This window comes from Rhinolophus ferrumequinum, chromosome 13, assembly GCF_004115265.2.
Source record: "Rhinolophus ferrumequinum isolate MPI-CBG mRhiFer1 chromosome 13, mRhiFer1_v1.p, whole genome shotgun sequence".
In the NCBI taxonomy this organism is placed as follows: Eukaryota; Metazoa; Chordata; class Mammalia; order Chiroptera; family Rhinolophidae; genus Rhinolophus; species Rhinolophus ferrumequinum.
This window is the reverse complement of record NC_046296.1, coordinates 7,969,517-7,992,902: the sequence shown is the minus strand read 5'-3', so window position 1 is coordinate 7,992,902 and position 23,386 is coordinate 7,969,517. Positions and strand designations below refer to the sequence as shown.

The 23,386-nt window shown below is 40.0% G+C and overlaps 1 protein-coding gene across 3 annotated transcripts in view; it reads left to right on the top strand.

The window, feature by feature from the left end:
- Positions 1-20,885, top strand: part of KDM3A (lysine demethylase 3A) — a 53,066-nt gene extending 32,181 nt beyond the window's left edge. For 2 of the 3 annotated variants that reach the window (XM_033124957.1, XM_033124956.1), the window contains exons 15-26: positions 77-204; positions 1,753-1,948; positions 3,214-3,386; positions 3,754-3,990; positions 5,260-5,431; positions 7,865-7,952; positions 8,646-8,776; positions 17,261-17,380; positions 17,460-17,599; positions 18,849-19,025; positions 19,108-19,242; positions 20,183-20,880. In XM_033124957.1, coding sequence (XP_032980848.1) covers positions 77-204; positions 1,753-1,948; positions 3,214-3,386; positions 3,754-3,990; positions 5,260-5,431; positions 7,865-7,952; positions 8,646-8,776; positions 17,261-17,380; positions 17,460-17,599; positions 18,849-19,025; positions 19,108-19,242; positions 20,183-20,263 — 1,778 coding nt within the window. In that variant the 3' untranslated portion in view covers positions 20,264-20,880. Of the gene's footprint in view, positions 1-76; positions 205-1,752; positions 1,949-3,213; positions 3,387-3,753; positions 3,991-5,259; positions 5,432-7,864; positions 7,953-8,645; positions 8,777-17,260; positions 17,381-17,459; positions 17,600-18,848; positions 19,026-19,107; positions 19,243-20,182 lie in introns of all 3 variants that reach the window. The other variant, XM_033124955.1, reaches the window with a different exon arrangement.
- The last annotated feature ends 2,501 nt before the right edge of the window (positions 20,886-23,386 follow it).

Sequence of the window (23,386 nt, the reverse complement as noted above, 5' to 3'; positions counted from 1 at the left end):
CTGCTTTGTAATGTGGAGCTTGAAAATACCTAATATCCGTGTTCGGATGTTTGCCTCTGCCCTTTTCTTTTTTTAGCCCTGTATGATGTTGGAGACATTGTTCATTCTGTAAGAGCAAAATGGGGAATCAAGGCAAATTGTCCCTGTTCAAACAGGCAGTTCAAACTCTTTTCAAAGCCGGCCTCAAAGGAAGACATGAAACAGGTATTACTGTTTATGCTTAGATTTACCATGCTTAGATTTTTACTGTTGTCTGTTTGCTTTCAAATAACCCAAGGATTTCTGTACTATATTTGAAAGGAACATGGGGACAGCGATCAGAAGAAGGAGAATTCATACATTTCATGTTACACTTCATAGACCCATTCTCACTTTTCACATTACTTTTATGGACCTCACCTTTAGTCTCTTTTAGTAGGTTTTTAATTTTTGTTTCTTGGAAAAGCAAAAACCTTTTCTATTATATTATAGTCTACCTAATCTGTTGCTGTCGAATTTGTATGGGTTTTTAAAAACTGTTCATGTTTTGCAAAGTTAAGACTCAGGTAAGCTTTAAAATTTTTTTAGTTACTAAGTGTACTTTACCTATAAGGTATATGAAGAATTAAAGGAAATAATATTGAAATGAATCTTTATGTACCCATCAGTCAACGTTAAAAAAAATGTACATTTCCTCGGTGCTCTTCCTGGAGGCATCCCCTTTCGTCTCCACTGTCCCATCTACCGTCCATTGTCCCCTTTTCTCCCTCACCCCAGTAATCATTATTTCACATTGTGTTTAATAATAAGTAATTTTTTCATGCTTATATAAAGCTGTGATGTCAAAGGCAGTATGGATAGAAGAGTTGTCAGAACTGAATTTGAATCTTTTTCCTGCTACTTTCTAGTTGTATAACTTTGGCTCAGATGAACTGATTTTTGTGTGCTTCAGCTACCTCATCAATACTAGAGGAATAGTGAACAATACTGATAATTGGGCATCATAGGATTACATCACATGTAAAGGAAGGGCTGGAACCACACAGGAATTTGACTGTCCTTTCCTTCTTAAGGTGTGCATATACTGACCAGCAGAGTTGTCAAGGCAGTTTTTTTTTCTTTTTTATTAGTTTCAGGTGTCCAGAGCAACAGAATAATTAGACATTTACGCCCCTCACAAAGTGATAACTCCCGTCCCCAAGCTAGTACCCCTCTGACGTCTTACATAACTGTTATAATACCATTGACTATCTTCCTTAGGCCATACTCCACCTTATATATGTAAGAAAACGTGTATATTTTCTTATGGTTGACATACAATATTATTCTACTTCAGCTTCATTTGTGCAGCGCATTGGTCAGGCATGACCGAGGCATTTTTTCAAATAACAGAAAGATAAGTGGTATGCACTTTCTAGTTTTTTTTTTAGTTTGTTTGACTTCTTTTAAGAGATGTTCATCACATTTTAAAACCCATTCCACTATGTTAAATCAGGAGCATTTTCTTTTCTCTATATCCAGTTTGCTTCTGAAATCACAGTGTACCTTTTCTACCCTGCTTCGTTTATTCATTCAGCAACTCTGTTTTGAGTGCCTGTTCAGGATACTGGGGTGAGTTCCTAGGAGAGAGAGGCACAAACTGGTCATTTTAAAGCAAGATGGTAGATGGAATGATAAGGATATGTGTGAGTGTGAGATGGAAGGTACGGGGAGAAGGTAAGAAAGGGGAAATGTAATTTTGCAGCTCATGTAAAATTTTCCTTTTGCACTCAGACTTCCTTAGCTGGAGAAAAACCGACTCTTGGCACCGTGCTCCAGCAGAACCCCTCAGTGTTGGAGCCAGTGGCTGTGGGTGGCGGAGCTGCCTCCAAGCCGGCCAGCAGCCTAAAGCCAGCCTGTCCAGCCAGCACATCTCCTTTAAACTGGCTGGCAGACCTGACCAGCGGGAATGTCAACAAAGAGAACAAGGGTGAGCATTTCCTGCTTTCCTGTGGCTTCTTGGGAACTTGAGTTCATTTGGAGAGGGTCTTGGCAACCTCAGTTGCTGTGAGAACAGTGGTTAGAAGTCGTGTACAAGGGAAAGGGGTTCTCTGTAGTCGCCCTGAGACCTGACACAAATGCAGGTGTTTTCAAAAGGAAGCACCAGTGAGGAGAACTCTACATAAGGTTGAGATTGAGATTTTTGTTTGTTTGTTTTTTATCCTTACTCAATATACAGTTTCTATTTTGTCTACATTGGAATGTTCTGGCTTCAGTTTTATTTTTTTCATCTGTGCTGTGGTCTCAGGATGCTTGATGATAGTATAAAGAACATGGCCTTTAGAATCAGGTAATTAGATTAAAATTTACATCATTCTGCTTTCCGACTGTTAAAAGAAAGAAAAATTGCAGGTCAGTTTCTTTCATGCAAAGATCTTAAACAAAATTTCAGTGAATAAAATTTAACACTGTAAATAAAGGAGTTATACAGCATGAACAAGGGCTTCAGAAATGCAGGTGTAGTTAAACATTAAAAACGTAGGAGAAAAATCATATGACGAGACACAGGAAAAAAGTAAAATTCAATACCTATTCATGATTTTAAAAAAAACAAACTCTTAAATTAGGAACAGAAGGGACTATCCTTAATATGATGAGTTTCTACAATAAAACTGACAGTATCTACAATAAAACATCATAAATAATGATTTAATTTTTTTAATTGGCTGAGAATTTTTTTTTATAGTTTTCCTGTCTTCAGGAAAAAGACAAGCGTACCTGCTATCACTATTAAACATTGTACTAGAAGCCCCAGCTATTGCGTTAAGGCAAACAAACAAGATAGTAGGATTGGAAAGAAAGAGATAGAGCTGTTGATATTTGTAGACAATCTGATTATACATGTGTAAAATCTGAAAGAAACTATAATTAATAAACATATCTCTCAAGGTTGCTAGTTACAGTGTTAATTTACAAAAATCAATTGTCTTTTACATACCAGGAACAAACAAATAAAAAATGGAAGTTTAAAAAATACCATTTATCATAGTAGCGCCTTGAATGTTAGATATTTGTTATATTAATACCAGTTGGAAATCCTTGTCTAAATCAATAATGTCGTCAGTATTTATCCTCTTAAGTTTTGGTTCTAATAAATGAAACCAAGTTCCAAATTAATTCTGTTAAATAAAGACTAGTAGGGGATTTGCCTTTCAGAATGCTTTTCCATTTGGATGTTTCTGGTTTTGTTTTTAGAAAAACAACCAATGATGCCAATTTTAAAGAATGAAATCAAATGCCTTCCACCCCTCCCCCCTTTGAGCAAATCCAGCACAGTCCTCCATACTTTCAACAGCACAATTTTGACACCTGTAAGCAACAACAATTCTGGTTTCCTCCGAAATCTCTTGAATTCCTCTACAGGAAAGGTATGCATTTGTTTTATTGTTTGTACCCTGCCGAGTAAAGATGAATATAGGCAGAACAGCAAGAGACTAGGGAAATTGAAACGAAAAGTAGAAAGAGGGACATGAATCCTAGGCTTTGCTTTATTGATACAGAAGGCCGTGTCATTGGCAGGTGGGCTTCACAGGGTTGTTGTACTGGGCTGGGCCATTTTCTCCTGTTATATTTTCTCCTGTAACCACTTCTATGAGTTGTGATGTCAAGTCGGGGAAGGTCCTGCCTGGCTTGGACTCTGGGATATGCAGTGTGTACTCATCCTACCACTATAGGAATGAGGTTTTGATGGTAGGGAACGACATATTTAAGACTTGTGTTCTTCCTCAAATTCAGACAGAAAATGGACTCAAGAATACACCAAAAATCCTTGATGACATCTTTGCCTCTTTGGTACAAAATAAGACTTCCTCTGATTTATCTAAGAGGCCTCAAGGACTGACGATCAAGCCCAGCATTCTGGGCTTTGACACTCCTCACTATTGGCTGTGTGACAATCGTTTGCTGTGCTTGCAAGATCCCAACAACAAGAGCAACTGGAACGTGTTTAGGGAGTGCTGGAAACAAGGGCAGGTAAGAGGCTCCTCTGCTCCCCTTTCTCAGTACCTTTGGCAGACTCTGACAACCCCACCCAACCGTCCCCGCCACGAATTATAGGTGGTATATACTTTATCTCCTTTTTTTGTACTTTATTGTTTAGAGTGAATATCATTAAGGCAGAGTGTGGCTGTGAGTCTTATTTTTTTCAGCAGACATTCCTGAACTGTCTTTTCCAATGAGGTTTTGATTGCTTCTGAGCAGTCATCATTGAATTTTTGATGAGACCAATCTGGACTCAGTGATTCTTGTGTGATAAAGCTCAACAGGTGAAGTGGGAGTATGACAGGAGGCTGATGGGATTTGGAGGATTAGACAAAATGAGATAATTGTGTGTCCCTCTTCCATGAATTAAAACCTTGTGCTGAAGGCAGTTTTAGGTGGGCCAGAGCCAAGTGGTGTCATCTCGTAATTGGCTTGTAGTCCCCCAAGGGGCCTACTTTCCAGGGTAGCGTTGTTCCTTCTTAAGTTTTAGTCGATAGTTTAGGAAATCAATGGCTTTGTATACCTGCTCCTCTGCTTTCTTGTTTTGGCTTTTGTTTTCTGAATGTTCTGGGCCAAATGGAGTCCTCGCTCAGGGAACACTTTGCTCTTGGACAAGGCCAGGACTTGGGGAATTGCCACATAGAAAAATGTATGTATTTAAATTAACAACAACAAAAAATCCTAAAAACACTTTTTTCAGTCCTGTCTGCTAACGATAATTTGCTCATGATGACAGTGACTGAGTACAGCCCACGAGCATGGATAACGTAATGTTTAAACACAATTTGAACTCACTGCCAATATTTTAGTCAGGCTGTTTCACGTGAGGATCAGGATTTCTGGGTTGTCTGAGATAATCAAAGGTCTTGGCAACCTCCGGTCCATATTCCTGCCTGTAGGCCAGTGGCAGCGCCTTGTTTGGACGAGGCTCTCCTGCCAGCCTTTGTCTCTCCTTCACATCTTCTGCCTGGCCTTGGGCCTTGGCGCTGGTATTCTGTGAATAAGGGGATCTGAGTCAGAAGGTGTGATCCTTGCCCCTAGAAGCTTACTAATGTAGTCTGAGGGCAAGGGGTGTGTGTAACCAATGAGTGGTGAAGACGAGGAATGCTGTGGGAGCTCAGAGGACTAAGCTGGCACTTTGGGATCTGAGACCGGATGAGCCACAGAGAAACAAACCAGCAGCGGTTTGAATGGGGGCTGCCTCTGGTGTGGGGACAGAGCTGGGGGAGTTCCAACTAAAGTCTCCGTTCTCTTCTTTAGCCAGTGATGGTGTCAGGAGTGCATCACAAACTGAACACTGAACTTTGGAAACCTGAATCCTTCAGGAAAGAGTTTGGAGGTCAGGAAGTCGACCTAGTTAATTGTAGAACCAATGAAATCATCACAGGAGCCACAGTAGGAGACTTCTGGGATGGATTTGAAGATGTTCCAAGTATGTATTAAAGGCTTTTTATGGGGTGTTGAGGATGTGAAAGGGGCCAGAAATAGCAGGAGTCAGAGACCCTTTCGTGGCAAAAACATCGTTTTCCAGGATTTTGGTGTTTAAAATTAGTGTTTTCTCTTCTCCACTTTCTGTTTACAAAATTTATGTTTCTGAACTGAGACAGATTCCCTTTGTAGTTTCTTAGGAAGGTGAAGTTTTGGTTGTATGTTCTTCAGGGGCCTCCATGTCCATCCTGTGACAGGAACGCTGTGCTTCAGCCTGTGCCCCGCGGGAGGGGAACACAAAGCCAGCGCTTATGACTCAAGGCTGGTGGTTTTATTTATGTGTGTCTCACTTTCATACATCCCTTTTTTCCTTCTTCTTCAGTTTTTATTATTGTTTAACAAGGTAAGTAGGCCTGAAAGTGCCAGCGAATGGGAATTGATTTAATACAGGGTCTGGTCTCCGCGTCACTGTCTACTTCTTCTGGGTGGCAGGCGTGTGTCTGTGCTGAGGTGTGGCGTTTTGTGTGGATTAGCCAGTCTAAATTGTTTCCACGAACCGGAAGTCTGCACTGGGCTCTGTGGTCCATGTCAGCACAGCCATGGGTCACCCCAATCCCTGCTGGAAGAGTGGCCGGTTCATTCTTTAGACTCAGTGATTGAAGTCAGCTCATTCACCACTGTCATTCTTTTTAGACATACTTTCACATTTTAATCACCTTTCGTATTCCATGTTACTCACATTTACAGGTTAGGGTCCATACTTTCAACAACTTTATAACAGAGTTATAGCTAAATCTTATATAAGATATGATGGGGTTTTCCATAGGTACGTGCTACGATGGAGTTTCAGATGTAAGATAATTTACCTAGGGATCAACATCTGTGAAATAAAGAGAGAGGTGGGCTGGAAAAGGAGTCAGCTGCAGTGCAGACTCAGCAAAGCCTCAGCCAGGGTGTAGGGAGTTCTGGAGCAAGTATCAGCCCTTGTCTCAGATTGGGCCGAAGTGGGAAATGTTAGAGCCTGTACCCTTCTACCTCCCTCACTCTCTAGACGCTGGTGCCTTGGGAAGGCAGCGACCTGGTGACTCAGCTCTCCGCAGCAGAGGCAGACCCAGCTGTGTCTGGGCAGCAAGTACTTTGAAGGGGCTCTAATGACACAGCAACCACAGTGTGCTTTCCAGTTAGGCCTGGGTTTACAAGCTGACTCTTGATAAGTGCTTGCCATTATATGAGCTTGCTGAATTAATTTTTCTGCGGCCACACTTCCTCATGCCTACAAATGGTTAGGGCAGCCCAGAGTCAGCCCCAGCCTGCCTTTCCCATTCTGCTGCACACATCCCAGCGTGCCACCCACACTGAAGTGCTGCTGGCGTTCTGAACATACACCGTGCCCTGTGATTTCCTGTCTTTGTTGCCTCCTCGAGTGTGCACCTATTTAAAGTAGGTTACGGATGCTTAGTTGACCGTAGAACACTCTACAAATGTTCGTCCTCAGGAGTACAAGCTCTGAAGTCAAGCCCGGTTCCGGTTCCAATTCTGCTGGATGACGTAGGGTCTTTGTCAATTTCCTCATCCAAAATTGAGAATATTAAATAGTGCTTAATCTCATTTGGATATTGAGTTTAGTCGTATGGATTAAATCATTAAAACACTTAGCAGAGACTGGAACACAGCAAGAAATGAAATAATAGTTGTCATTGCTGTTAATCATAATTATCAATGTATCTTTTCCAATTAGAGCTCCTTGGTTCTTGCTTCCTTGGCATTACCCACAATAGGTAATAGTTCTGACTATTACAAGAAAATAGTTCTGACTGAACCCTGTGTGTTACATCCAGAAGATCGGGGGCAGGGACTGGGCCTTGTTGGCCCCAGTTCTCCCTGGACAGAACATCAGAGTCTTTCTGAATAAAGCAGGTCATTTCTTTTTCATGCTAGCCTCAGAAAACTGGCTTTTTTCTGTGTCATTTGATTGTTAACGTGCATTGCTGTTTGTTAGTTGGGGAGCTGCTTACTTCTTCCAGAACTCTGGATGTAAGGAGGAGACTGGATCTGAGTGAGAGGGACAACTGTCAGGATACCACCTATGTGTAATGGGCAAAAGGGAGTGGCTGAAATCTCAGAATGAGTGGCAGTTTAATAAGCATCTAGAATAGACAGAGTCCTGATACAAATGAGTTGGTGATCTTTATTTTGCTACCCTTGCTGCCTCCTGGGTATGAATGGTTTTTTTGGCACTGTAGAAAATGGTTAGGAATTGACAGAAGGGAATATTAAAGAAAAATATCATTTGTATACTAAATGTATCAGGTTATGAACATTTTGCAGAGATAAATTTTATTTGCATTGGTAAGCATAAAATGCTAATTTACCATTTATTTTGGTCTGTTTCTGAGTTATGAATAGTAACAGTTCAGTTATTTTGGTTATTTTTCAGACCGATTGAAAAACGATAAAGAACCAATGGTGTTGAAACTTAAGGACTGGCCACCAGGAGAAGACTTTAGAGATATGATGCCTTCCAGGTATGATTATGGATTTGGGCGTAGCTGATTCTGTCCTTGACTTGTACCATAAATTCTTTTTTGAGAGGGTGAGAAAATAGTTTTCAGGGAAATATGAACGTTCTCATAGTTTTACTGGTGCTGGTTTTTCATTTCTAGTCTGTAAACTTTGGAGATATGTATTTTTAAGTGAGATGAAGAAGTTACTGGCTTTTAGAACTGGCTGACCAATGAAAGGTTCCCCTGTAGTGCCCTTCCAGAGAAGACGCAGCTCGGAAGTGCGAGTGCTGGGTTAGAGGCAGTAGTGGGATCAGACGTGCCAGGGGTCAGGGCCATATAGCGATGTCATTGCGTTAGACAACAAGACAGCAGATTGGTAGATTCATTTTCATGATTTGAGCTTATGCCTTAAAAAGGATCCTCAGAACTAATGAATAATACATCCCTGAGCGTCCTTAAGGATCTTTAGGAATTTATTTCTCAAATCTTGTCAAATATTTCATATCATTTTGATATGTGTGTGCGGTATAGGGAGAAGACATCCTTATTCATAACCACTGTAATTTTAATTTTAAATATTGTTAACGTTAGCTATTTCCATCTTCATGAACACAGATATTTTTGTTTGTTCCTTTTGTGTAAAAGGAGCAAAACAAATAACAATAATGAATTAGAAGGGCAAGCTTATTTTTCAAATTCTTTGTTTTGTACTAGGTTTGATGATCTGATGGCCAACATCCCACTGCCTGAGTACACACGGAGAGATGGCAAACTGAACTTGGCCTCTAGGCTGCCAAACTACTTTGTTAGGCCAGATCTGGGTCCCAAGATGTATAATGCTTATGGTAAGGAGGAAATGGCTAACTTGAAAAAATTATAATGGAAATAAAGCAAATAAAAATGTTTGGAAAATTGATTTTTGGAGAGGGAGAGATGAAAAATATCTATAATCTTAACATTTAACATAGCAATAGACTTCATTTTTGCATATTTCCTTTCATTCCTTGGCCACATGTATGTGTACTTCATAGTTGTAGGGCATATGCAGTTATTTATTTTTCTCTTTTCTATACTTAATATTATATTTAAAATCTTTACATGTTCCTTAATAATCCTCTAAAAATTTTTAATTAAGTTTATTAGGGTAACTAGTTAAAAACATAAAATTCAGAAGTACAACTTTATTTTTTTCAATTACAGTTGACATTTCAATAGCATATTAGTTTCAGGTGTGCCACAAACTGGTTAGAAATTTATGTAACTTACAAAGTTATCACACCGATAAATCTAATACCCATCTGACAGCATACATAGTTATTACAGTATTATTGATTATATTCTCCCTATGCTGTACTTTACATCTCCCTGACAGTTTTGTAACTACCAGTTTGTATTTCTTAATCACTTCCCCTTTTTCACTCATTTCCCCAACCCGCCTCCAACCTAGCAGCCATCAGTTTCTGCTCTGTATCTATGAGTCTGTGTTTGTTCATTTATTTTATCCTTTAGATTCCACATGATAATATGGTATTTGTCTGTCTCTGTCTGACTTATTTCACTTAGCATAATACCCTCTAGATCCATCCATGTTGTTGTAAATAGTAAGATTCATTGTTTTTTTATGGCCGACTAATATTCCATTGTAAATATGTACATCTTATTTATCTAATTGTCTATCATGGACACTTAGGTTGCTTCCATATCTTGGCTATTGTCAATAATGCTGCAGTGAACACATGGATGGACATGTCCCTTCGAAGTAGTATCTCGGTTTTTTTTTTGAATAAATACCCAGAAGTGGGGTTACCAGGTCCTTTTTTGTCTCTTGTTATAGCCTTTGCTTTTAAAGTCAGTTTTGTCTGGTATAAGTATTGCTACACCAGTGTTTTTTTGTTGGTTTCCATTTTCATGAAATCTTATTACATCCCTTTACTTTCAGTCTATGTGTGTCTTTTGATCTGAAGTGAGTCTCTTGTAGGCAACACATATGTGGGTCTTGTTTTCTTCTCCATTCAGCCACCCTATCTTTTGATTGGAGCATTTAATCCATTTACATTGAAAATAATTGTTGATAGATATGCAGTTATTGCCATTATATTATTCATATTTTTTATCTTTTTTCTTCTTAAAGAAGTTTCTTTAACTTTTCTTGTAATACTGGTTTGGTGGTGGTGAACTCCTTTACTTTTTCTTGTCTGGGAAGCGTTTTATCTGTCCTTCGATTCTAAATGATAGCTTTGCTGGGTAGTGTAATCTTAATTATAGGTCCTTATTTTTCGTCACTTTGAATATTTCCTGCCAATTCCTTCTAACCTGCAAAGTTTTCTATTGAGAAATAAGCTGGCAGTCTTATGGGAGTTCCCTTGTAGGTAACTGCTTTTCTCTTGCTGCTTTTAAGATTCTGTCTTTGTCTTTAATCTTTGGCATTTTAACTATGATATGTCTTGGTGTAAGCATCTTTGAGTTCATCTTGTTTGGGACCCTGTGTGCTTCCTGGGCTTGTATGTCTATTTCCATTGTCAGGTTAGGGAAGTTTCCCGTCATTATTTCTTCAAATAGGTTTTCAATTTCTTGCTCTCTCTCTTCTCCTTCTGGTACCCCTATGATGCAAATGTTAGTACACTTGATTTTGTCCCAGTGACCCCTTAAAGTATCCTCATTTTTTTGTATTCTTTTTTCTTTTTCCTGCTCTGATTGGGTGTTTTCTGCTACCTTAAGTTCCAAATAGCTGATTCCATCCTCTGCTTCATCTTATCTACTGTTGATTCCTTCTACTGTATTCTTCATATCTGACTGGTTCTTTTTTATGTTTTCTATCTCAATTTTTATGTTTCCTGTCTCTTTCTTGAAGTTCTCACTGAGATCATTCAGCATCCTTACAATCAATGTTTGGAACTCCACATCTGGTAGATTACTTGTCTCCATTTTGTTTAGTTGTTTTTCCTGGAGCTTTGTTCTGTTCTTTTATTTGGGACATATTTCTTTGTCTACCCGTATTGGCTCCCTCCCTGTGTTTGCTTCTATGTATGAGTATTAGGTAGAGCTGCTATGTCTCCTGATCTTAGTAGAGTGGACTTATTAATAGATGTTCTGTGGGGCCTAGTGGCACAGTCTCCCTGTTCACCTTAGTTGGCTGTCAGGTGTGTCCCTTGTGTGGGTTGTGTGTGTCCTCCTCTTGTAGTTGAGCCTTGGTTGCTGTTTTCACATCAGTTGGAGGGAATTGATCTTCAGGCTGATGGGTTGTGAGGACTGGCCATGACTATACAGGGGGAGCTATTGTACAGGGCCTCACCCTAAGGAGCAGAATTTTTTTTAACAGGGCTCTGGTGCCTACCGAGTCTGCCCTTTGGGTATGTCTTTTGGGGAGGTGGTGGGGTGGTGCTCTGGTGTGGTCTGAGACTGGCCACCATGTGTGTTTGATCTGGGGCCACTTGGGAGGGGCTCTGGTGCAGGCCAAGGGCAGCTGCTGCCTGTGCCCTGCCCAGGGCCACTTGGTATGCACTACAAAGTGATATGCAAAGAAGTCCACAACGTGAGGCAATACAGGCCGTTTATATAGAAAAAAGCCACTGGAAGTGGCTTGGGTGGTCCTGAAAGTTGGGTGAGGTGGGGTCTCAGGGAATCACCAGGACTGGATGAACAGTGTTCACCAGGTTGATGGACACTCAGCTATGGTGGCCACCTGCATCTACATGCTGGATGGGGATGGGGGTGGGGATCAACAAAAGAATAATGGCTTCTGCTAGTACTTCTGTCAGGGAGAAGCCAGAGAAGCTGCCCCTCCCTGAAGCCAGATAATTCCATTCCTTTTCATATGTCCCCAGCTGGCACCTTTGGTACTGCTACCCCAGAGCTGAAGCTCAGAGCACACATCAGCGAGTATGTATACGCGCGGGCCCTTTAAGAGAAATGCCTGGGACTCCAGCAGCCCTCCGTCTCACTCAGCCACAATCTCTGCTGATTTGCACAGCCATAAGTTATGGGAATTCTCTTTCCACACTGGAGCCCTGGGCTGGGGCACCTGGTGTGAGCCTGCGACCCCTTGCTCTTCAGGGAGGAATTTGTACAGCTGAAATATCCCTCTCAAATTTTAACCATCACACATGGGTGTGGGACCAGCTCATTCAGCATCTCCGCCCCTCCCACCAGTCTCGATGTGGCTACTTCTGTATGTCCTTAGTTATAGGACTTCTGTTTGTCTAGATTTCAGGCTATTCTCTATGGTTTTTCTGTAGTTTATTTGAAATTTTGATGTGGTCGTGAGGAGGCAAGCACAACGTTTACCTACTCCACCATCTTTACCGGAATCCTAGAATTCTTTCTTTGTCATTAACTTTTGAAATTTTGAAAAATACGTGTCTTGGTTGAAGCTCTTGTTGCATTGATATAATATGGTTTTCTGTTAGCTTCCTTAGTTCTAATGTCTAGTTCTTTCCATTGGCTTGGGGAAGTTCTCATCAATTATTTCTTTGAGTGGGCTCTCTCTTCCTTTTTCCTTCTCTTCTTCTTCTGGTATACCCATTATCCTTATGTTGCTCTTTCTAAGGGAGTTAGATAGTTCTCATAGAATTATTTTATTTATTCATTTTTTAACTCTTAGTTCTCTTTTTCCTTCTGGGTCATTTCTAGGTTTCTGTGTTTGAGCTCGCTAATTCTTTCACCCATCTGGTCTGCTGTTTCCAATGTTCTCTAATGCATTTTTCATCTCATTATTGGGTTTTTCTCCTTGGTTCTGTCTTTTTGGTAAAATATGCCTTTTGTTCATTAATTTTCTTCCTGAGCTCATTGAACTGCCTTTCTGAGTTCTCTTATACCTTGTTGAGCTTCTTCATAATTGCAGTCTTAAATTCTCTGTCATTTAAGTCACATCCCTCCATGACTTTGAACTTAATGTCTGGAGACTTTTCGTTTTATTTCTGTGCCCCTGTATTACCTTCTTCTTGGTATTTGATGGGCTATATCTCTTCCTGTGCATTTGCGGTAGTGAGTTCTTTTGTCGTTTAGATGCTATTTTGTCCTCAAAAATTGAGCAGGTAATAGGTAAGGTACTTTCTATTGTTTTCCAGGAGATGATGTTTTAGCACAACTTTTTTCTCTCTTGCCTGTACTATTTGTGCCTCTCTGATTGCTTCGTTTAAGGAAAATGGTGCATACCCACTGTAATGGTGGGTGTTCCTTTGTGACAGCTGGCTTCAGTTATAGGGCATTACCTCTGTGGTGGGGGTATGTGGTGGATGATGGAGAACTGGTTTTGTGAGCTCCCAGCCCTTTCTTCTCCTTTTTATTAATGGTCACTGGCCTTGCTGTGTTTTTTGAGGCATCTCTACTGCCTCTACCAGGCTCTGCAGGATGTGGGAGGTAACACGAGGGTGCAAATTTATGATCTTGTGACTCCATCCAGCTGCCAGCAATGGCCATGTGTACTGCCATGCTGTGTGGGTCTTCTCATTCTTCTTTACCGGATTTTGCCTGGATTCTGCCTGGATGGGTGGGGCTATTAAGGCAAGTTCAAGATTTGTGGTTCTGCCCCCCTTCCAGTAATGGCAGTTGGCAGTGTTGTGTTGTTTTAAGCCTCCCAGCCATCTCTACCAGAGTCTGCCACAATGCGGAGGGGAGAAGAAAGATGATTTTTTCTCAGGGGACCACAGCTTCTGCCCCTCTTACAATCCAGGCCATAGTGTATGGGTTTCAATAACACTCCACCGTCCTTTTGGCTGCTGAGCTCACTGGAGCCATGGTGGGTGTCGAGCTCCCTCTGAATCAGCCATCCTGTCCTTCCCCCATCCTATCTCCCCTACTTGATCCAATCTGCCCACCTTCAGATGTTCTAATGGGTGGATCTTTCAGGCGTGTTTGTGTGTTGAGTGGGGGGCCCTTTATTGATTTATAGTTGTTCTACTTGTAAATTTAAAGGGAAAAACAAAGGAGTCTTCTTACTTCGCCATGATACTTCCATCACTATCACATTAGTCCTTTATAGTCTTTAGTAAGATAATTTTTAATAGTTGCCTGATACATTGAATGAATGTAATTTTCTTAATAATTTCAATCAACGTTGCTGGGCATTTAGGTCAATTTGCAAGCATTCCAGATGTTTTAACATCTCTTCTTAAATGTAGTGTTCTGTGTTGATGGGTAGTAGTTAGTTACTTAAGTTAGTATTTAAAATATGCTTTGAATGGAGTTTTTATTGTTTGGACATGACTCAGTAAACTGTCCAATAATAGGGAGGATTTCTCAGGATAGAAATTGGTTTCTACAGTTACTAGCTTCTTTTTCTGTCGCTATTGCTGTGACCTTACTTACAGTTGGCCATTTTGAAGTGGTTATTTACCAATTTATTGCTGAATGAAGTTTCAGTTGTTTAGATCATTCAGTGAATTTGATTTAATGTTTTATACTACTTGGCCTTCGTTTTTCCAGTCCTTTGATAATTTACTTTGATTGTATTCCTTCCTCCCATAGTTACTCCCAACTTTGGTCTTTCAGACCTGAGGATGGCAGTCCTCTTGAAGAAAGGAGTCTTTGGCCTCTTCGCTTTGTTTTCCAGAGACGTTGGGGGTTGGGGGAGCAAGGGCTTGGACCTCGATGCCACAGTTCCATTACGCTGGAGTCAGCCTGGGGCACCACAGGAGTAGGGCTGGGGAACGTTCTGAGAGGGGAGTTTCTGTTGGGAAACTCCCACAGACTAAATGCCCAAGGTAATTCTGCCGGGGTAGGCTGAGAAATGGTCTGTGGGAGAGAGGACACGGCAGGCAGAAGTCCCTTTGCCTATTTTCTTTGCTTCTCAGGTCTCAGATTAGAGAGCCCTGAATATGCAGTGGGTCTGTAGCGTGTTCCCCAAGTTCCCTCCCTTGAGCCCTTCAAAGCAGATGAGTGGTCGGGATCTTAGGGTGTCCTCTGTTCACAGTGGCTGTTTACAATGAACTTAACATAAATGAATGCATTTTCCACTAAAGTAAATGGTATAATGTTGCACTGTATGATTATCCATGTTTTATTGAAATCATGAAGCTTTATAGGGTAGAAGTGGTTGAGAAGGCTTCAAAATAAATTGTGTGCTTGTTTTAAATAGCTTGGCAGCAGATCAAATTTCCCTCTAGATACCAATTGATAGATGGCAGTGGTATTCTATAAAAGCTTTTCCTATGATAAACTGGTTTCCATCCAGAGTAAGCAGTTAGGAATTGAAAATAATAAAAAAAAAAAAAGTGTTCATTTTCAAACACTTTCTACCTTATCATAAACATCATTAAAGAGTGATCATTTTTCAGAGGTTGGGTGACTGAGCTGTGCCTCCTCAGTCAGAGCAGGGTGAAAAGGCTTTTTGCAGAGATCACATAGTCAACCTTTATCCAGTTCCAACACCACTACCAGTTTTACAAATGGGGACCAGAACTTAAGGACAAATAAGGGGGACATTGACCTGCTCGGGATCTCAAAGGGGCAGCTCATGGCAGGTCTGCGACTAGGACGTGGCCTCCTGATTTCCAGGTTAGAGCCAATCTCCCTTCGTCTTTCCCCAACCCCTGTACTTTGCCACCCAGCGGCCCTGCTGTCAATTGAGGTTTCTTTTCATAAAAGTCCATGGTGTTTTGTTTCAGGATTTTCCATTTTCTGGTAATCCTTTCCCTGGAACCATTGTTTTTATAATCTCCGTCCCATCTGATTTCAGGCTCCCTCAGTTTAGAGACTGGTTTTATCAATGTCACGCATAGCTAGGATTGGATAGACTTAAGCCTGATGGCTGGATAGGTGTCATTTCCCTCCTTGATTTGCACAACTTTTTTTTTTTACTCAGTTTAGCATTGGCCAAACAGCAAGCAGTGTCTGACCGGCCTCTGAGACATGTACCCCTTTCCTCGCTTTTCTCCCAGCTCCATCTCCTCCCTTCCTGCCCTCAGTGTTAACCACCATTCTGAAGTTTATCATTCCCTTTTATAATTTTGCTATATATATTTGTATTCCTGCAGAATATTATTTCAGTTTTTAACCTGTTTTTAGCTTTATGTAACTCGAATCCGACTTGGATATTTGTCCATGCTGTCATATATATCTGTTCATTTCATTCATTTTCCTTCTATCATGCTAATTGCTGTTTTCTTCGTAAATTTTAGTTTCTATTATAGAAATATTTTCCAAATGCACTCAAACTTTAGAATCGAGTACACTGACTCCTGATTTACTCGTCACCCAGTTATAATAGCTATCAATCTTTGCCATAGTTATTTCATTATACTTTCCCTTTTTATTTTTCCTTTACCATTTTAAAGCAAATCTCATATATCTTATGATTTCTCCCTTATACCTCGCTTCACCTAGTCCTAGGGCTGATATTTCAGCAAATTGGAAAGAAAAGAAACCTGGCCATGGTCCCAGGTTGAAATTATGCCCCCCCTTCTGTGTGTAGCTACTCCTAAAACCACAGCCCCCAGCAAGCCAGAGAGAAGTCCCGTGGGCTCCTCCCAAGGAGAGGGCTTTTTCAGGGGCTGGCAGGTTAGAAAATGGCCTCTGCTTGCCCACCATAAGCTATGCGTCCCTCTGCTGCCCATTCAAGAAGCAGAGTCCTCATGTCAGGATGGGCCGTCCAAGGTGAATGCACGGCTTGACAAGCCTCAGTGACTGAGCAAGGTGAGCCTTCTCCTGCAGGGAAGAGATTGGAGTCTGGGACTGTGCGCCCCCATGGGGACCTCATGCTCTGGCTCACCTCTTTTCTTTCCCAGTTGAGGGAACCAAGGAACATATTGAGCATTGAGGGTAGAACCATTTGCAGTCCCAGCTTTGTGTGTATGTGAGGGAGATTTCTCTTAGACTCCACACCCTGAGGGGACCTGGGGTTTATGTCTTGCTTCACAGCCCTCGAGGCTGTGGCAACCAAAGTTTGTGCTTACTTGGTTGTCTGTTTGGCAAATCCCAGATTCAGTAATCTGCTTCACCATTCCCGAGTCCTGCTTTCTAGTTTCGGCGTCTGAGTATTTCTTCTTTTCTTTCTAACACATTGATTTATTGAAAAAAATTTTTTTCAAAATTTCCTTCATGATTTTTAGTTGTTCTCAACAGGAAGGTCTGTCAGGGACCTATTTTACCTATCACCAGCAATGGAAGTCCTAGTATTAAGTCTTTTTTTATATATATAGTTAAATATTTAGTAAGAGATGATTTTCTTTCAAATTTGAAAGGATATAATAATTTAATATTAAATACTGTTCTCTTTTCCATGATTAGAGAGGCAGCTTTTAAATTTTGTGAGCAGGTATCCATTAGGGAGTGAACAAGACTATGGCAGCCTTTGTTATCTTCAGTAAATTTAAGGCATTATTTGTCTGCAGGATTAATTACGCCAGAAGATCGGAAATATGGAACAACAAATCTTCACTTAGATGTGTCTGATGCAGCCAATGTCATGGTCTATGTGGGGATTCCCAAAGGACAGGGTGACCAAGAAGAAGGTAGGTGCTGAGCGGAAACGTGGGGCTTGCTTTTTAAGCTGGAGACCCTGGTCTGATAACTTGCTTTCTCTTGCTCCAGAAGTCCTTAAAACAATCCAAGACGGAGATTCTGATGAACTCACAATAAAGCGATTTATTGAAGGAAAAGAGAAGCCAGGGGCCCTTTGGCATATATATGCTGCTAAGGACACGGAGAAGATCCGAGAATTCCTTAAAAAGGTGTGCTCCTTACCCTACGGCAGGTGAAGAGAGGCGTGGAGAATAGCAATACCACAAATTACTACATGGCAGCAACTGACTGCGTTCATGGGGAATTATCACAACCTCAAATTTAACCTCAAAAGTTAAATTCTGTGCATGTCAGATTAGATAGGATGAAGCTGGTTGCTAAGGAAGAGGATTTCTAATTGATTAGGCTCACACCTCTGAGAAGAGGAGCCCTTGTCTTTTTTCTTTTATCTGTGTTTTATATTAGAGTGCATTTGGAGATCTTTGTGCTCTAGAAGTTAGTTTCTCTGATCATCTCATACAGTGTACTTGTTTTCACTGCCTTGAAAACCTAAGCACTTCACAAGATCTTGTATCTTTTCTTGGCCCTTGATTACCATGTTCTGAATGAGTTACGAAAGACCCTGTTGGTTTTGTCCACCCTCACCTAGTAGTCAGTCAAGAAGGCCTCAGGCCCTACCTGTGGCTGTTAGCTCACTGGGACGAGATGCAGGGGTTGGAAGATTGCAGGTGTCGCCTACAGTTGGCAGGTTATTCAGCAAGAGCTGAATATGGACGTTCTAGGCAACGGAAAGATGGATGTACTCAGTTTTTAACCTGTTCACCAAGGAGGCCGCTGTTTGCAGCTCGGGTGTCTGTGGTTGGTATTCTTCAGTTGTTCATAAGCAATGGATATGAACACTCCTAAGCTGTTGCCTGTTACCAAGTAGGTCCTTAGCCAGCATTTGTTTGAATCAAAGTGTTCTGGGTAAGAGTCATTTGACTCTTTAAGAAAACCTGCTAGTCATTATATTGTTTCTTTGATAATATTACCCTGAGTCTGTGCTGCCCGATACTGGGTTTAGAATCAACAAGCTTAATCTACAGCTATCTTTGGGACTCCTTTGTAACTCAGACTGTTATGTGAATACAGGTTTTTATTAACTAAAAAAATGCAAGTCTATTTCCAAGGAGCTTGAGCCAATTTATATTCAGAAGTCTTGACCAAAGTATTGTCCAAATACGGTATTTATAAAAATATACAGACTGCCAGTCACGGTTTATAGGAAAGCCACATTTTCTTTCAGTCCCTCCTTAGTTCATTCAGTTGATGTCTTTGAGTACTACTTGTCTCTTTGTGCCAAGGGCGCTTATAGTAAAGATGGCCTGACAGTTAACTGCCCACACTGTTCAGGAGGCAAATGCCCTCTTTGGGCCTTAGCATATTGCTCAGTTTCATAATATTTTGAATATATTCTAGGTATCAGAAGAGCAAGGTCAAGAAAACCCAGCAGACCATGACCCCATTCATGACCAGAGCTGGTATCTAGACCGATCACTAAGAAAGCGTCTTCATCAAGAGTATGGAGTTCAAGGCTGGGCTATTGTACAGTTTCTTGGCGATGTGGTATTTATCCCAGCAGGAGCTCCACATCAGGCAAGAACCATTACTTTGTTCTTTGTTCTCAGTACACTACAAACTTTCATGGGTGTTACTGATGTGGCTTGTTATTTTCCAGGTTCATAACTTATATAGCTGTATCAAAGTGGCTGAAGATTTTGTTTCTCCAGAGCATGTTAAACACTGCTTCTGGCTTACTCAGGAATTCCGTTATCTGTCACAGACTCACACCAATCATGAAGATAAATTACAGGTAAAAATAGCACTGGTTTCTTGCATTCTCTGATTCTGGCTTCATGGCCCATTACTGACCTTATGAAGAGAGTGAACTCAGGTGGTAGATGAGAGTAAAGGGAATCAAATATATGGTGATGGAAATAGAACTGACTCTGGGTGGTGAACACACAATGTGATACATAGATGATATATCAACAGACTTGTACACCTGAAATCTGTAACTTTACTAACAGTTGTCACCCCAATAAACTTTAATTTGAAAAAAAAAAAAAGAGTGAACTCACACTTGGTACGGTGAGTTGAGGACCTGGCTTTAATTCCTCTGTCTAGTTAGTCAAAGGAAGAACAAACAGAGGAAATCTCACCTTGGTTTGATATTTTTAGGCTCTGTAAGGGACTATGCCCAAAGGGAAAGTCTTAATATTAAAAATGAATAGATCTGACTTCTGATCCTGGCTCAGCTGCCAGACGGGGGGTCTTGAAAAGAGACCTTTTGTGCTGCAGTTTTCTCACCCTTTGTAGAGCAGGACAGAATCTCTGGGACCCAAAGAGGGTCTGATAGGGTGGGGTTTTTAGAGGTTTTTAATAGTAAACTATGTAAAATAATTTCATATTTGGAAAACGAGGGGACGATATAAACTCTGAAAAATAAAACAGTACCTTTGCACTTGTGTCTCTCTACACTCACTAGGGGTAGGGCCATGTGACATCAGAGCCTGTGGAAAGGGGCAAATAAGCTTTTAAGTTCTTCAAAGGAGGAATGGGTTTAAAATGTATATGAAATATTGGCTTGCCTAAAGGAGCCCAGGGACCTTTCAAGTACTGACATTTCATATTGAATATTGAGTTTTAAATTCTGAGAGAATGATAATAAACTGGGTAGGGGCAAAGTTTACTTTTAGTAACGGATTTTAGACTTAACAGTAAACTGACCATATTTTCTCCCATTCCTTTAGGTGAAGAATGTTATCTACCATGCAGTGAAAGATGCAGTTGCTATGCTGAAAGCCAGTGAAGCTAGTTTTAGCAAATCCTAAGGCTCCCAGAGACGCCTTACTGTACATTGGAAGTGAATACTGGCAGCTGTTCAAACTCTTCAGGCAGGATTCCTGTGGACTTTGAGATTCGTGTTACCTCATCTTCTTTTTTAAACTGTACCTGGTGAGGGTACTCTGTCTAATGTATATTTCTAGTGTTTACAGACACTAAATGTGTATATGTAGTTACTATTTACCAAACATGCATCCTTAAACTGTGACTTCTCACCTAGTGCAGAACTACCAAGCTGTAAAAGTAAAACCTCTTGTCAGCTCTGGAACAATTCCTGAAGTTATTCTCCAGCTGTTCGGTTGAACAGCTTAGTCAAAATGGGTTATAACTGTTAGGAATAACTGCGCGGTTTATTTGGGTTGTATTTTGTTTTTTGTGTCTGTCTCAGTATCCCCTCCCCCACCTCTTAGGGTTTAGAAGAGCAGTGGAGGAAGTGACAGTTAACGATGCCATTCTTACTGTTTTGCATTATGACTGGCATTATATGGCAGAAATGAACTACTGTACAACTCTTGGGGTTAACAAGCTTTCATTAAATGGATTTTAATTTAAATGGCGCTTTGCTAATTTTAAGTGTTAAGCATTTTGCATTAAAGTATTCATATAATATTTTGACTCAATTTATTGGCATTTTCCTCGGTTGTGGATTCCACACACCTTTCATCAAATGTGACAGATGTAAGAGATTATTCCAGGAACTCATCTGACAAGCAAAAAAATTAGATGCCATAGTGATGTCTGAGTGATTATTACAATTCTAACGTGGAAAAAAGTTTCTACCCAGCCCGGTAGAAACCCTGTCACACTTGGAAAGAAACACCACCAATAAACTCAATTTAGAAGTGGGAATTAACAACAAGAAAACCTCCAAGAAATCATGACTGGTTAAATGGTTCCAAAAAGATCAAAATACTTTGTCTTTCTTCTGGCCCTTCATAATTTAAGAGTTTACAAAGAAAAATGAAATGATTAATTTTTGAACAGTAATACCTAAAATATTCATCTCTACGAAGGAAGGAAATTCATGAAGCCACCTTTTTATGGTTCACTGATTCTCTTAAACAGCTATAGCTGTACTAAAGAGAATTAAATTGACAAGTAGTGTAGACAAGGTTAGAGCCTGGAGTTTTACATATGGGCTCAGAGTAGGTCAAATATCCCTACCTAATGCCAGCCCCCTTCAAGCCAAAACCTTAAATGGATAAATAAAATTTCCTGAAAAGAATAAGCAGATTTATCTGCCTAACTCAGTAGGAAAAGTCTTCCCTTTTTAAGTGTACAATTCAGTGGTAGTGCTGAAGTTCCTTTATGTAGGTCTGCATCTAGAATTGGCAGTGTTGCTTAGAAATCTTCCCTAAGACAAAAGAATAGAAAAATTTGGGTCTTTAGAGGAAACCACTTTGAAGACAGGCTTCAAAGGAGCCTCACAGATAATTCTAAGGACTATTATTCATAATCAAATACGTTGTAACAACAAATACAAAAACAGCTATCATGAGCAAAAGTCAAAAGGACCTTAAAATTTGTCATACTAAACCTGCAAAGTTTGCAGATTCTGAAGTAACCTAATACTTATTGTATATTCTGAAATGTTAACATGTTTAAAGAAATGGGAGTATAGGAAATATTATGAAAGGATGAGATTGCCAGAAGTGATCGGATTTGGAAAGGCAATAAATTGAATTCACAGAGTGAGTGAGGCATGATGGTTAAAATTAGAAATGTAGCAGATGAATTAAATAGGAAAATGTTCTTGTACAAACTGGAGGATTGGTAAAAATACACGATACAACATTGAATAAAGGGAAACTATAAAGAGATGTTAACTTATAAGGAAGACAGAAAAATATAGTTTGGTAATCAATGACAGACAGCACGAGTGTGGGGGTGATGTTCAGAGACAGAATTTTCTAGGACTGATGTCAGTATTGTCATCAGTATTGTCAGATTGAAGAGCCAACTAAATCAAGATAAATAAAAAATCTACACCTATGTGGTCTATAATAATAAATTTAAAGAATACCCCAAACAAACAAGTTTTTAAAAGCAGCCAGGGACAGGAAAAACATGATCTTCAAAAGAGTGACAGACTAACAACAGAAACAGTGGAAATCAGAAGAAAGTAGATGCCATTCTTAATTTTCACGTATGTTCAGAACATACCTGAAATCAGAAGTCTAGACATAACAAAATTCTTTTAATATATAGACATTTTTAGACAAAAACCAGAGTTTATTTTCAGGTCCTTGCTGAAGGAACTTAGAAGGATATGCTTAGGGAAGAAAATTAACCCACATCATTCAAGGAAAAAAACTGTGTACAAGGGAAATTGTAAACTCTTGGATAAAATCAAAAGTAATATGAAACAGTATTTTTAGAAGTCTAAGGAAAGTTCCTCAGCAAAAAAGTTAAAACAGTTGACATGACACAGCAATTCCACTCCTAGGTATATACTCAAAAGAATCGAAAGCAAGAATTCAGATACTTTTATACACCAATGTCAATGGCATTCACAAGAGCCAAAAGGTGGAAACAACCCAAATGTCCTTCAACAGGTGAATAGAAAAACAAGATGTGGCATATATATACACAATGAAATGTTTCTCAGTCTTAAAAAGGAAGGACACCCTGACACGTGCTACAACATGGATGAATCTTGAAAACATGCTTAGTGAAATAAGCCAGGCACAAAAGGGTAAATATTGCTGATTACACTAATTCTTAGAACAGTCAAATTTCATAGACAGGAAGGATGATTGCTACTGGGGCTGGGAGGAAGGGGGAATGGGCATTATTGTTTAATGGGTACAGAGTTTGTGTTTGGGATGATGAAAAAGTTCTGGAGATGGTGATGGTTGCACAACATTGTAAATGTACTACCACTGAATTGTATACATAAAAATGGTGAAAATAGTCAATTTTATGTTATGTATATTTTACCAAAATAAAAACAGGTAGGAAAAGCCTTTGGAGTTGAATGACAAAATGACATTCTTATTTTTTAAAAAAATTGATTAAAAGACAGAAAAGAAGGAAGAAATGGGACTTTTCCAGTCCAATTGCAATATAAAGATTGGGTTAAATAAAAGACGACTGTATATGCTATTTAT